General features: G+C 40.7%; 2 protein-coding genes across 2 annotated transcripts in view; one reads left to right on the top strand and one right to left on the bottom strand.

Annotated features, from left to right (window-relative positions):
- Positions 1-7: 7 nt before the first annotated feature.
- cct5 (chaperonin containing TCP1, subunit 5 (epsilon)) lies at positions 8-4,079 on the bottom strand. Its single transcript, XM_083901990.1, has 11 exons — positions 3,863-4,079; positions 3,401-3,461; positions 3,110-3,274; positions 2,222-2,420; positions 1,825-2,017; positions 1,460-1,609; positions 1,256-1,375; positions 890-1,075; positions 664-801; positions 397-577; positions 8-300 (listed from the first exon to the last, which is right to left on the bottom strand). The coding sequence occupies exons 1-11, from the start codon at positions 3,965-3,967 to the stop codon at positions 173-175; spliced, it is 1,626 nt and encodes a 541-aa protein (XP_083758116.1). The 5' UTR covers positions 3,968-4,079; the 3' UTR covers positions 8-172.
- A 261-nt stretch (positions 4,080-4,340) lies between these two features.
- The window catches only part of mtrr (5-methyltetrahydrofolate-homocysteine methyltransferase reductase), a 29,200-nt gene continuing 21,720 nt past the window's right edge, over positions 4,341-11,820 (top strand). Inside the window, exons 1-9 of the mRNA XM_083901994.1 lie at positions 4,341-4,392; positions 5,538-5,682; positions 5,845-5,998; positions 6,144-6,261; positions 6,410-6,917; positions 6,996-7,109; positions 7,213-7,369; positions 7,487-7,575; positions 10,000-10,180. Of these exons, the coding sequence (XP_083758120.1) occupies positions 5,539-5,682; positions 5,845-5,998; positions 6,144-6,261; positions 6,410-6,917; positions 6,996-7,109; positions 7,213-7,369; positions 7,487-7,575; positions 10,000-10,180 (1,465 nt within the window). The 5' untranslated portion in view covers positions 4,341-4,392; position 5,538. The remainder of the gene's footprint in view (positions 4,393-5,537; positions 5,683-5,844; positions 5,999-6,143; positions 6,262-6,409; positions 6,918-6,995; positions 7,110-7,212; positions 7,370-7,486; positions 7,576-9,999; positions 10,181-11,820) is intronic.

The raw sequence follows: 11,820 nt of genomic DNA, 5'->3' as shown, positions 1-11,820 counted from the left end.
CATTTTAATGGTGACTTTGATACAGTAACTGCATGAACATTTTGTATCAAACGATAAATAGCAATACGCAGTGCGGTTTGGACATGGTGCTCGGGGGAGAAGTGCCTAAAACCTCGAGAACAGAAAATGCATCTTAAGCGTCCCAGAGCACAGCCGAGCCTTATGACGTACTCTAGTCCTCACTCTCTCCTTGGCTTCGGATGTCGTCAATTTTAAGAATCATCTTGACTACCTGAGTAGCCAGTAAGATCTGCTGCTTCTTGCCAATCAGGGTCTCGATCACATGTTGCTGCTTCATGTCTGTGAAGGGGCAAACAAAAAGGGATTCAGCAAGTCATCCTGCTTTGACATGGACCTGTGCTAGCCCACTAAATTAAAACGTAGAACGCATCTTACCATTGGTGTCATTGTGCAGACAGTCAATGCCGAGGAAGGGGTTGTTCTCTTTGACCTGTCTGGCTCTGATCTCTGTCATGGTCTGGATGGGGTTTAGCCCACTGTTCTCAGCCAATGCCATTGGGATTACCTCGAGAGCGTCAGCAAATGACCTCATAGCATACTGCTCCAATGATGGACACTAAAAAAACGAAAGAAGCATATGTTAATAGAGGATTTAGGCTGCAACACAAGAATCACCGTCTTAGCACTTTTGGTGCTCCTCACCTTTTCTGCAGCATCGTTGACAGCGAGTGAACATGAAATCTCTGAAGCTCCTCCTCCGTACACAATGCGATTATCTCTGACCAGGTTGCGAATTACACACAGAGCATCATGGAGAGCACGTTTGGCCTCTTCAATGATCTGTAAATGACAGTTAAACAAAAACATCAGAGACTGAGCAACATCAACAGATACTTTACACAGTTAACAGCCCTACATCTGTGCTTACCATTTTGTTGCCTCCACGGATGAAAATAGTTACTGCCCTGGTGTTTTTGCATTCCTGGATAACCAGCATGCGGTCCTTTGTAGTACCAAAGGAGATCTCTTTCACCACACCAGCTGTGCCAAGTTTTTCTGGCGTCAGCTCACTGAACCTCGGCACGATGCGCCCTCCTGTGGCGATGGCAATCAACTGTGGATGAACACAACAGACACTTACACTAATGATCAAGCAGTTCGGTACACTTTCTGCTTTTTGACACCATATGGTTGCAGTATGCATGAGGGATTTGGGTAATGAAGCAAGTGAGAAAAGTTTATTAAGAATGATATTCTGTTAAATTAGTTCTGTCATGTGGCAAATGTCTCTCACCTCGATCTCCGGTCCTCCAACCCAGCGCACGGCCGGAAGCTCATTCTGCAGCAGAAGGTGGTTGGCCTCATCATCAAAGCCCCACTGACAGATGGCCAAGTTGGCCCCATTACTTTTGACCTAAGAAAGAAATGAATATGTAAATGATCACATGTACTAGCGTATATGGTAGTATTGGTAACATCCAGTTGGTGTAGTACTAACCTGCTGGATCATCTCTGCAAACTTCTCCTTTTCATATTTCTGGAGTGCTTTATAGTCCTCCACAGAGGTCACATCCAACTTATGCTTGGTCTTTGGTTTAGGGGGCTCAAACGGGCAGGTGAGGATAGCAATTTTAACATCTTTCAGAAGCTGAATGATGACAAACAATACCCAATGTTAGCATACTTTTCCCAACAAATAAATGAAACTTGATATATGGCTGCAGTACTATAAAGAACGTGTCCTTAAGAGTTGTTTTTTTTGTACTTCAGTCACTTGTCAACATGTGTAGTGTCAAGATTCAAATACATTTAATCATTTTGTACTGCAAACATCTTGAGAATAAAATTTCCTTTTGCTCATACCTTGGGCATCTGAGGGTGGCTGAACTCCTTGTCCACTATGACTCCCTTGATGAGCTGTGTGTCCTCCAGCTTGCCTCCCACCTTGCCCTCCATCTTGATAAGCTCAAAGTCAACATCCTTTCTTTCCATGTCAGCGACAGTGAGGATGGCATTGACTGCGATCTCTGCCATCTGCCTGTGGCACCGGTTGATACTGAAAGACAGCACACCACATACATTCATAAAAGTATACACATTAGCAGACCTCATCTCTACATCTCAACTTAATACTTGTAGTTCTAATTAAACATGATAATATTTCTATAGTTCACTTGTCAGTTACAAGCCAAGTCAAAATAAAGGAACACAAAGCTATCAAAGACAGTTCATTTTAATGTTTCCTGTCTCAAAGACTCACACTTTGGATCCCAATGTTGTCATGGCCGTCCGAATGAGTGGTTCTGTGTTGTTGGGATCAAAGGGGAAGGTTTCTGCAATTTTGTCCAGCTGCTCGATGGCAATGCGTGCAGCCTGGTCATAACCGTCGGAGATCCTGATGGGGTGGATCCCACGGTCCAGCAACTGCTCTGCCTGCTCCAGGAGTGCCCCAGCCAGCACTGAGGAGTAAGACAAAAAATTAGAAAATGTGATAAGAAATCACTCATCATGACAGCAACAATTTTAGCCATGTAGACCACATACATTCGATTTTGCTTAGTGTAGCTTGCATCACAACCACATGGTGCTTTGTTTGAATAAATCGACAATAAAAGAAACCCCAGTCTTTAAGATGTTTTTATATTATAATACTAGTGTTGTTTCCATCTACTGTAGCATGAATGATGATGGATTAAACCACGTGGGGAACTACAACTGCAACAAAAAAATACCACCAAAATAATTTTTTAGGGGATTCATGGAAGGAGATAAGGATGCAGCAAAGGAAATAGAAGGCAGTTAAACAAACATTCAAAAAATACCACCAAAACACATTTGTAGGGGATTCACGGAAGGAGATAAGGATGCAGCAAAGGAAATAGAAGGCAGTTAAACAATCATTAAAAAAATACCACCAAAATACATTTTTAGGGGATTCATGGAAGGAGATAAGGATGCAGCAAAGGAAATAGAAGGCAGTTAAACAAACATTCAAAAAATACCACCAAAATACATTTTTAGGGGATTCATGGAAGGAGATTAGGATGCAGCAAAGGAAATAGAAGGCAGTTAAACAAACATTCAAACAGATTTGTGGCTATAAGAAAAGAAAATCTAATTCAACCCCCCCACATTTCCCTGCCCGTACCAACAACTCCAGTGGTTCCATCACCGATCTCATCATCCTGGGACTTTGACAGTTCCACCATAAGTTTAGCAATCTGGTGGTCCACATCCATCATGCTGAGAATAGTGGCTCCATCATTGGTGACAGTCACTTCCCCATCCCGGTCAACCATCATCTTGTCAAGACCTGGATGCAAACATATTGTGATGTGATGTTTGAGAAATAATTGAAGTAGTTAATTTGAACAAGACTAATGTTCAGTCTGATTAACCACGAGGCAGAATTGTGAGAATTTAAGTGATTAATACTCACCATTTGGTCCCAGTGATGTCTTAAGCGTAGACGCAACTGCCTTGGCTGCCATAATGTGAGACTGCAAAACACAAACATTGCATTTAACTAAATACTTAAACCGTAGTCTTAAATGTTAACACAAATACAGACGGGAGTTGCCATACTTGCTAATGTCAGCAAAACACACAGGAAAAGCTATGCATCACTCATGGCCTGCGCTATACAGAAACACCCCAAATGAACGCCTCACAGAAAGCACATGGGCCGCCTGCTAGCGTGGCTAGCTAATCCCTCAACTACTAAATTTCCTGCATCAGCATCTCAGCATAGTCAAATGGACTATGCGCCCACGAATCTGAACAGAGTGCCAACATACACGAATTATTCGAAACAGTTTACGTCCCCAACATCATGCAACTAATGACAGACTGGCAGCTTGCTAACCAGCATGCTGCTAGTTATCCAGCTAGCCCATTGTACCTTCAATGCGTCAGATCCCGTTAGCCGTGTCTTCTTGTCTTGGTCTTTAATGATGATAAAAGGCCTTCCATACTCATCGAAAGCTAGTGTCCCCATAGAGGACATGTTAGCCGATGGACTGCGACACGTAGCAGGAGATTAACTGATAAAATGCAGAGATTTTTGGTGAAAATCTGGAGTGAGGCTGAGCTGTGAGCCGCACGGGTCTGCCGGCGACTTCTGGAAGGATCCACGGGCGGGGAGGGCGGAACCAAGTATTGTTAAGCGTGTTTTAAAGTCACTCGTATTAACAAACTCTTGTCAAGAATGACAACAAAAGCAGTTGGTTAAGACACAATGTGATGCTGCATAATTATAATTTAAATATTTCCACACATCATAGTCAAATGTTTGAGATTTAAAAAAATCTTAAATGAAATGGTTTCTTCCGATTACGGTCGATCGTACTTCTACTGTGATCTCGCGTGAAATCCACTGTTGTTACAATTCTATGGGAGAGTGCATACTGGACTGAATTCTCTCAACAAAAGGTACAAAATACTTAAACTCTTACTGTATTCACTTACATTCTATGGTATGTAATTGTTTTATGTAGTTTGGGTGTGAGCTCGGTGTTTCTGCAGAAAACGACAACGCGCGTTACACGTTCACAGACCACGTTTGCTTAAAAAGAAATGGTTGCAAGCAGAGGCTAAACGTCAACAACTCTCATGTCTTCGTCAAGTGGCTGCTTTAAAGTTAGATGCGAATAATAACTATTTCTCCTCCATGTGCCGTCAGCCGAATGCCTGTCAAGTGTCAAACCCGACGCAACGTCCGGACACTGAATGGTGGTGTTCAGGACTGCTGTGTGTCATACTGTTAAGAAGGTTGTTTTGTGGCAGTCTGTTTTTAACCTGACACATACTGAGACACGTAGGTAAGCAGAGATAAAGGGAAAACACAGCTGCTCTAATCACTATATAATTGTTGATAGCAGTTTATGACGAGTTTGTTACATTATTTGTCTTTTATGTCTTTCAAATGTCACCTCACCTGTCTAATTATGCTTTTGGGTCTTTGGGTTGATAACTTCTACATTATTGAATGTACAGTACCACTTTACTATTTTGATATTGTATTATATATTATACATATTCTACATTATTTACATTTTATTTGACTTTTTATCATGATTTACAATGATAAAAAGAGAGTTGTTTTTTCACAATTTTGTTGTTTCCAACCCTTCCCCTGGTTAAGCACTTTGGTCACTTTGTTTTTTAATGTGCTATAGAAATAAAGTTGAATAGACTTGACTTAGTGAATTAATATATTAAGTATGATTAGGGTAAAATCCACCTTATTTACCTAACTTGAAAGAAACGAGTTCTCGCATATATCCTCCTCATCTGGAGTACCAGGTAACATTTTCAATGTAGTCAATTATTGCCAATAATAAATAAATAATGCATAAAAAACTTTTTTTTCTTTCTAAAAATGTAAAGGCCCACATTACTCGATCAGTCGGTCGAATAACCCTCAGTCTCAGGGTTCTGGTGTTGTGCATGCTCAGTTTACTGAGATATTGAACAAAATTAAGCCATTATTAAAGGCATTTAAATACATGTTTTCTTCTACTATATGTGGTGAATAATTCAGGAATACATTAATGTAGTTTACCTGAATGTTCCAGGATGCCCTGTGAAGTGCACCCCCGGTTCCTGGTTCTATACGGCTCTCAGAAGGGCCAAGCCCAGTCTATTGCAGAGGGGATAGCGGAGGAGGCTCAGGATCAAGGGCTGGTAGCAGAACTGAGCTGCTTGAACCAGACAGAGAAGGTAGTTTTTTGTACACAAGAACACTTTTTTTTTGAAGCAAAGTTTACACCAATTATAATTTTCTTTCTTCTTTTCGATTTTTGAGGATATTAATCTGATATGTTTTCATATGGTCTGTGGAAAACACACCAATGATCGCTTTTATCATATTACTGGTTCCAGTTCAATTTGGAGAAAGAGAATGCTCCTGTGGTCTTTATTGTGTCAACTACTGGAGATGGAGAACCACCAGACAATGCCCTCCAATTTGTAAAGCACATCAAGAAGAAGACCCTCTCCACTGACCACTATAAACACCTTTGCTATGCACTTTTAGGTAAATGTAATGCACTATACGAGTGTCTGCACTTTTTGCAGACCACATGTAAATATGTGCACTTTGATATCCTCAGTGTAAACCATTGCAATGCAGATCTGTGTGCTTTGTATACCTTCTGATCATCTTTATCTGCCTGCTGTAGCTTTAGGAGACACAAACTATGCAGATTTCTGCAACTGCGGGAAGACAATTGAACGTCGTCTTCAGGAACTTGGAGCCGAACAGTTCTATACGACAGGCTATGCAGATGATGGTGTAGGGTAAGTTCTATGGCGACCTTTACAGCTGCTTTAACCTGCCCACACATTTAGCCCATATGAAATAGAATGTATGTCTCTTCTTTATATTTTATTACTGTTATTTCATTACTGTTATTTCATCACCTTATGGACTCGTCTCTCTCCTCAGGCTCGAGGTGGTTGTGGACCCCTGGCTTGAAGGAGTGTGGAAAGCTATCAAAGAAGCCTTATCAAAAATGGCCTCTGACAGAATTGCTCTGTTGAAAGGGGATGCTGGGAGTTCATCAAAGGCAACGCCTGATTCATACACACCAGATGTCCAACTTAACCTCCTAAGCCTTAGTGACCAACAGGACTGCCGTATAGTCGAAGCATCTGCTGACACCAAATCCAAATATGCAACTGCCGATTCGTCTCCTGCCTCTGCCACACAAACTGCTGTTTCAGATCTCAGCTGTGATCCTACTGCAGGAATCCCTGTGTCGGTGCCCCAGACTATTGCCACTGCCAATGCTTCTATATCAGCACTGGACACACAGACGGAGTATGCTGGAGATCCCCAGGCAGCCTCACTTTCACGCTCTCTGCCCCCGCTGTCAGAGTCTTCTCTTAATGTTCCTGCTCTTCCTCCTCCCTACTTGGATGTCTCACTTCAGGATGTAGACACTATAGAACAGGTGAATGATGTTGCTCATAAAACCAGTATTTGTACCGTACAGTACCTGTCATCTCACAATTTCTATATTTCTTTACAGAATATTGGACGGTTAAACAATGAAGGTCTTAATGAGGCCCCTATACACAGGGCAGTTCAACTGACCAGAGACGATTCAGTCAAGACGGCCATCCTCTTAGAGTTGGACATCTCTGTAGGTTTTGATAGATAGATTTCTAAACCTGCAGTATGGAAGCATGGAGTTAGATAGATTTTGGTTGCAGTTTAAATTCAATATGCTTCTCCTTTATCTTAAGGCTCACCCGGAGATGGTTTATGAGCCCGGGGATTCGTTCGATGTGTTCTGTCCAAACAGAACCACAGAGGTGGAGGAGATGCTCCACAGACTGGGTCTTCAGGACAAAAGGAACCACCGTGTCCACGTGTCTCTAAAAAAGGAGAATAAGAAAAGAGGTACATGTCATCCCTTATGTGATGACGGCGCACTTCAGACTAATGCTTGTAGTGAAGAAAAACCTTATTTACCGACATCATGTTAATTTTCTCATATCCTCTGCTCCCTGGCTGCAGGTGCTCAGGTGCCATCCTACATCCCTCAGAACATTTCATTGCTGTATTTATTCACATGGTGTCTAGAGATCAGAAGCGTTCCTAAGAAGGTAGTGTATATTATGTTCACACATTGCTCCGCAACTACTGACTTGCATATAAATTGCATCAGCCCAGCTAATTTTGCATTCTACCTGTTCTTTTTGTGTGTCTTTTTAGTATGTATATTTCCTTGCCTTTCATCTTAAGTGTGTTTTTTTTAAGCTAAGAGCTCACTGCTTTTATTTGTATTGTCAAAAGCTGAGAAACCAGTATATTACTTTTCGTCCTCAGGTGCACCTGTTAGTACTGAAATAATATATCAGGACAAGATCTGGAGCAGAAAAATTTGCATGGGTCCACAGTTTGGTTTAATAAGCTCAGATGGACTTGATGAATTGACTTAATCTTGACCCAAGGCTGAAATAATAATTAAACTTGCCTGGTTGTCGTAGTTTAGAAGTTTAGATTAAAAGACTTCGAAGGCATAAAACATGGCCACTTGGATTTTTAACACTTCCCTTACTCCTTGTCCTCTAATTTCAGTCTTGGAAATGTATTTTTGTTCAGCATCGAGTTCTCAGCCTGATTTTTTCCCCCAAAGTTGAATTCATTATTTAACAAAAACACTTATTATTTTATAACATAACTTTATTTCCTTCAACCAGTAGCTGCATCTGTAGTTCATTGGCTTTTGCGAACAGTGTGTCAACATATGGTAGCAATCCAGGTGCTCATTTAACTAAAAACTAATCAAGCTGGCGGTAGAATGGTGTCGAGTTACCATGGTTACTGTTACTGACGGCGATTCTCATTTATTTATTATTTTCCATACATGTCGTCGAGCCGGCCACCTATTGTTGGCAGCGACAGTGTCATGGGTCGATGCAAGTTTTCCGAGGGCTGGCTTCATGAAAAATGAGTGAAGGATTTTAAAACCATTTATTTACATAATAAGCATCTAACAATTGGTATTCAGGTGTTTAATGAAAAATCTGAAAAATCCTCAGAGAAGTCTGGATACTTGTCTGGAAAAGTATGGAATTTTGAAATGGAAAATGTGTAGGAACTCTGTAATAATTATCATAACATATGTATGCAGCAGTGTTTAGTTCAGGGTTTCTCACTCCTGGTCCTGCATGTTTTAGATGTTTCCCTGCTCAAACACACCTGCTTCAAATGGTCAGCTCGTCAGGAAGCTCTGTTGAAGCCTGATATCGACCCCTTTATTTGAGCAGGGACACACCTAAAACATGCAGACAGTGGCTCCCCAGGACCAGGAGTGAGAAACCCTGGTTTAGGACATAATGAAATATCGGTACCTTTTCAGCATTTCGGCATCAGTCTGAATTATGGCTAGTATCAGTCTTGGTCTCTTGTGTTTATAAGACTTACTCTTGGTCCTTTTTCTCCTGTGTTATTAAGTCGCTGCACAGAAATTGATTGCTTCAGGTCACAGTGTTGTCTACAGACTTGCAAGGCAGTATAAGGGTTTTATTTTACAATGCCCGTCTCTGTAGTCAGAGCAGTTAATCTGTTTTACCAAAGCGTTTACAACACCTATTATTTTTATAAGCCTTACTCATGATTTTTTTAGGAGAGTGGAAGATAATAACATCTGCCTCTTAGTAAGTACAACTCCCAATAATACTGTATGTGCAGTGGCATCATACACATGTAGACGTAATTGACTGACTCACCATTTCAGCTGAGACGAATGCTAGAATATTTTACTGGTTCCTTTCTCGAGACTCTGACATTTACAGTCACAGTAGTTTGGCACTAGTCAAATCCTGGTAAAATGCTGGCAGCACCGGATAAATTGGAAGATGCGGGTAATAATTCTTCCAGTACAAGCTCCAAGAATGAGCTACTAATCTCTGCATATGTGCACTCCTAACCCAAAATGAATCACTGAAATTCTCCAGAACACTTGGCATGACAAATATTTAGAGGTTCTTATTACCCGCTCCGATTGATTAATGGCTGCAGAACAAAGTTGAATTACTCTGAATGTTTAGCAGCGGCTCCAGTTTGATATTTCTGCACAAAGACTGTAATCTTGTATTTGAATTATCTGCCCATATAAAAAGAATGATAAACAATGATCAATTAAAAGTGCAGAATGTCTTCTGTAGATTTAGCATATTAATTGTTTTTGATGAATTTGCCAAAGGATTAAATGAATTCCTTCTTCCCTCCATTAATTTCTCTGTTGATTGAAAAGCATTTAAAAGCTAAGTGACAGTTTTACGGGGGCAGAAAGTGCATATTAAATTGTCTACATTCTCGAAGCGAGTTAATGCCAAGGTCTACCTTTTCATTTACTTAGAAAACTTTCAAAATTTCACCTTTTATGTTGCCTGTGCACAGTGTGGCACTTAAGTTTTTTCCTGCAGAAAATGTATAACCTGGCTATTTTTTTTTTTTTTTTTTTACAGTAGTGAATGGGTACCTGAATAAGCAACTTCACATACAATTTCTCTCTCTGTCAGGCATTTCTACGAGCGCTGGCGGAGCATACTGGGGACAGTGTGCAGAGGAGGAGACTGCAGGAGCTCTGCAGTAAACAAGGTGCCACAGATTACAACCTGCATGTGAGAGACCTGAGCCTCAGCGTTTTGGAGCTTCTCACTGTCTTCACGTCCTGCTCGCCTCCTCTCAGCCTCCTCATAGGTCAGAATCACTGCTATCTCACTCTGTCTGTCATCAGGTCCATATTTATGTGAGAAAATAATCATTGCGTATCACAGATACCAGTGCAATTCAGTTATTTGACATAAGCTGTCAATTACACATTCGCGCCATTCATCAAACATTGTTTTCTAAAACAGATTTTCTGCTCCCTTAAAGAAGAAACACCCAGTTCACAAAATGATAACCCTAAGCCAGTTAAAATGTTGTTGCTGCCTTTTCATCATAGCTTTAGGCTGTGCCCAGTGAAGTAACTATGTGGAATTTAGGATAAAAAAAAAAAAAAATTCCCAGTAATTTTGACCATTATCGAAGTGATACTGAGTATTGTATCAATCCTTCCCCTGAACATTTACTTTCTGCTAAATGTTTATTTAACAAGCTGCAAAACCTTATCAAACATTAAGTTTGTCTCACTGTTTTATTTTCAAGTCACAACACACACTCACTAACTAATGAGTCAGTCCAATACCCCGGCATATTTTAAAGATGATTTTCATTTTGTTTTATTCATGGTGGTCATAATAGATTCACATTTAATTAAAATCAGTCTTTTTTATTGTCTTAAACAAAGGGGGATTTAAAGTGATTGACATGTGAGTGGGATTTTAATTGTACAAAATATCACTGGAGTAATTTATTTCATCAAAAGTTATTTATCTTTCAAAACACCTCAGGTTATATTTGCCTTTTATATTGGTTTTCAGTTAGTCTGTTTTGTTAATAATTTTCAACCAGTAGGGGTCACTGCAGCTTCAGTAAATAGAGCTTGGTTTCCACAGTCTTCAGGCTGAGTTTGTGAGTGGATAATTTTTTTGTCCATCTTGTCCAGTATCTTTTGCTGTGATTTTGACGACACTGTTGTAGCATTTAGTAGTTTAGTAGTTTGATTATCTACCTCGCTCTGAGCCAGCTGTTGCAAAACTGCCCTTTTTTTCTCAGCTCATTCACATTGCTGGCTGGTCATTCACTGCTAATGTAATAGGTTTTGACTGAAACTTATCAGACAGTGAAATGATTTGGCTTCCGCTTTACATACAAGTTGTGTTGTCCTCTAAAACAGCTGTGTCACAGCTCTTGGCCTGCCCCAAAGTCAGTTATTTTCGGCCTTCCTGCCAACCACAGCACCTTTTTTCCGTGGTGAACGATGCAGAAATTGGCAATCGGGCTGATCGTGCCCTAGTGAAAAATGTCGAGCTGGAGGCCCTTTGGGGCAACAGCTGTTATTTGGGGCTTTTTTTCTGTTGAGCTATTGCACTTTGCAAGGACACGAGTGCACCGAGTCACCTTGGGTTATAGGTTAATGGTCAACTCTGACCCAGTGTGTCACTCTTAAAGTATATTTTTGCTCTGTTCTCGGTTCATTACCCTGACCAAAGGGAAGGTGTTGGCTGATCACAGTGCAGAATATGCTGTAATACACCAACTATAAATAACGAGGAGAGATATGTCCAAATTCAAATGCCATGGGCCAAGTGCAGGCAGGATCTATCAGTAAAAATTGGGTAAATCTTGAGAAAGATGCCTCCTTCTCACAGTCAGCTCTCTTGGCTCTTGGTATGTGGTCCATTGTTTCATATTGTGTGTCAGATGAAAAGTTTGAGGTCATAGCCCCAGGGAAC

The sequence above is a fragment of the Microchirus variegatus genome, assembly GCF_963457635.1.
Source record: "Microchirus variegatus genome assembly, chromosome: 15".
Taxonomy (NCBI): Eukaryota; Metazoa; Chordata; class Actinopteri; order Pleuronectiformes; family Soleidae; genus Microchirus; species Microchirus variegatus.
This window is presented reverse-complemented; position numbering and strand designations above follow the sequence as displayed.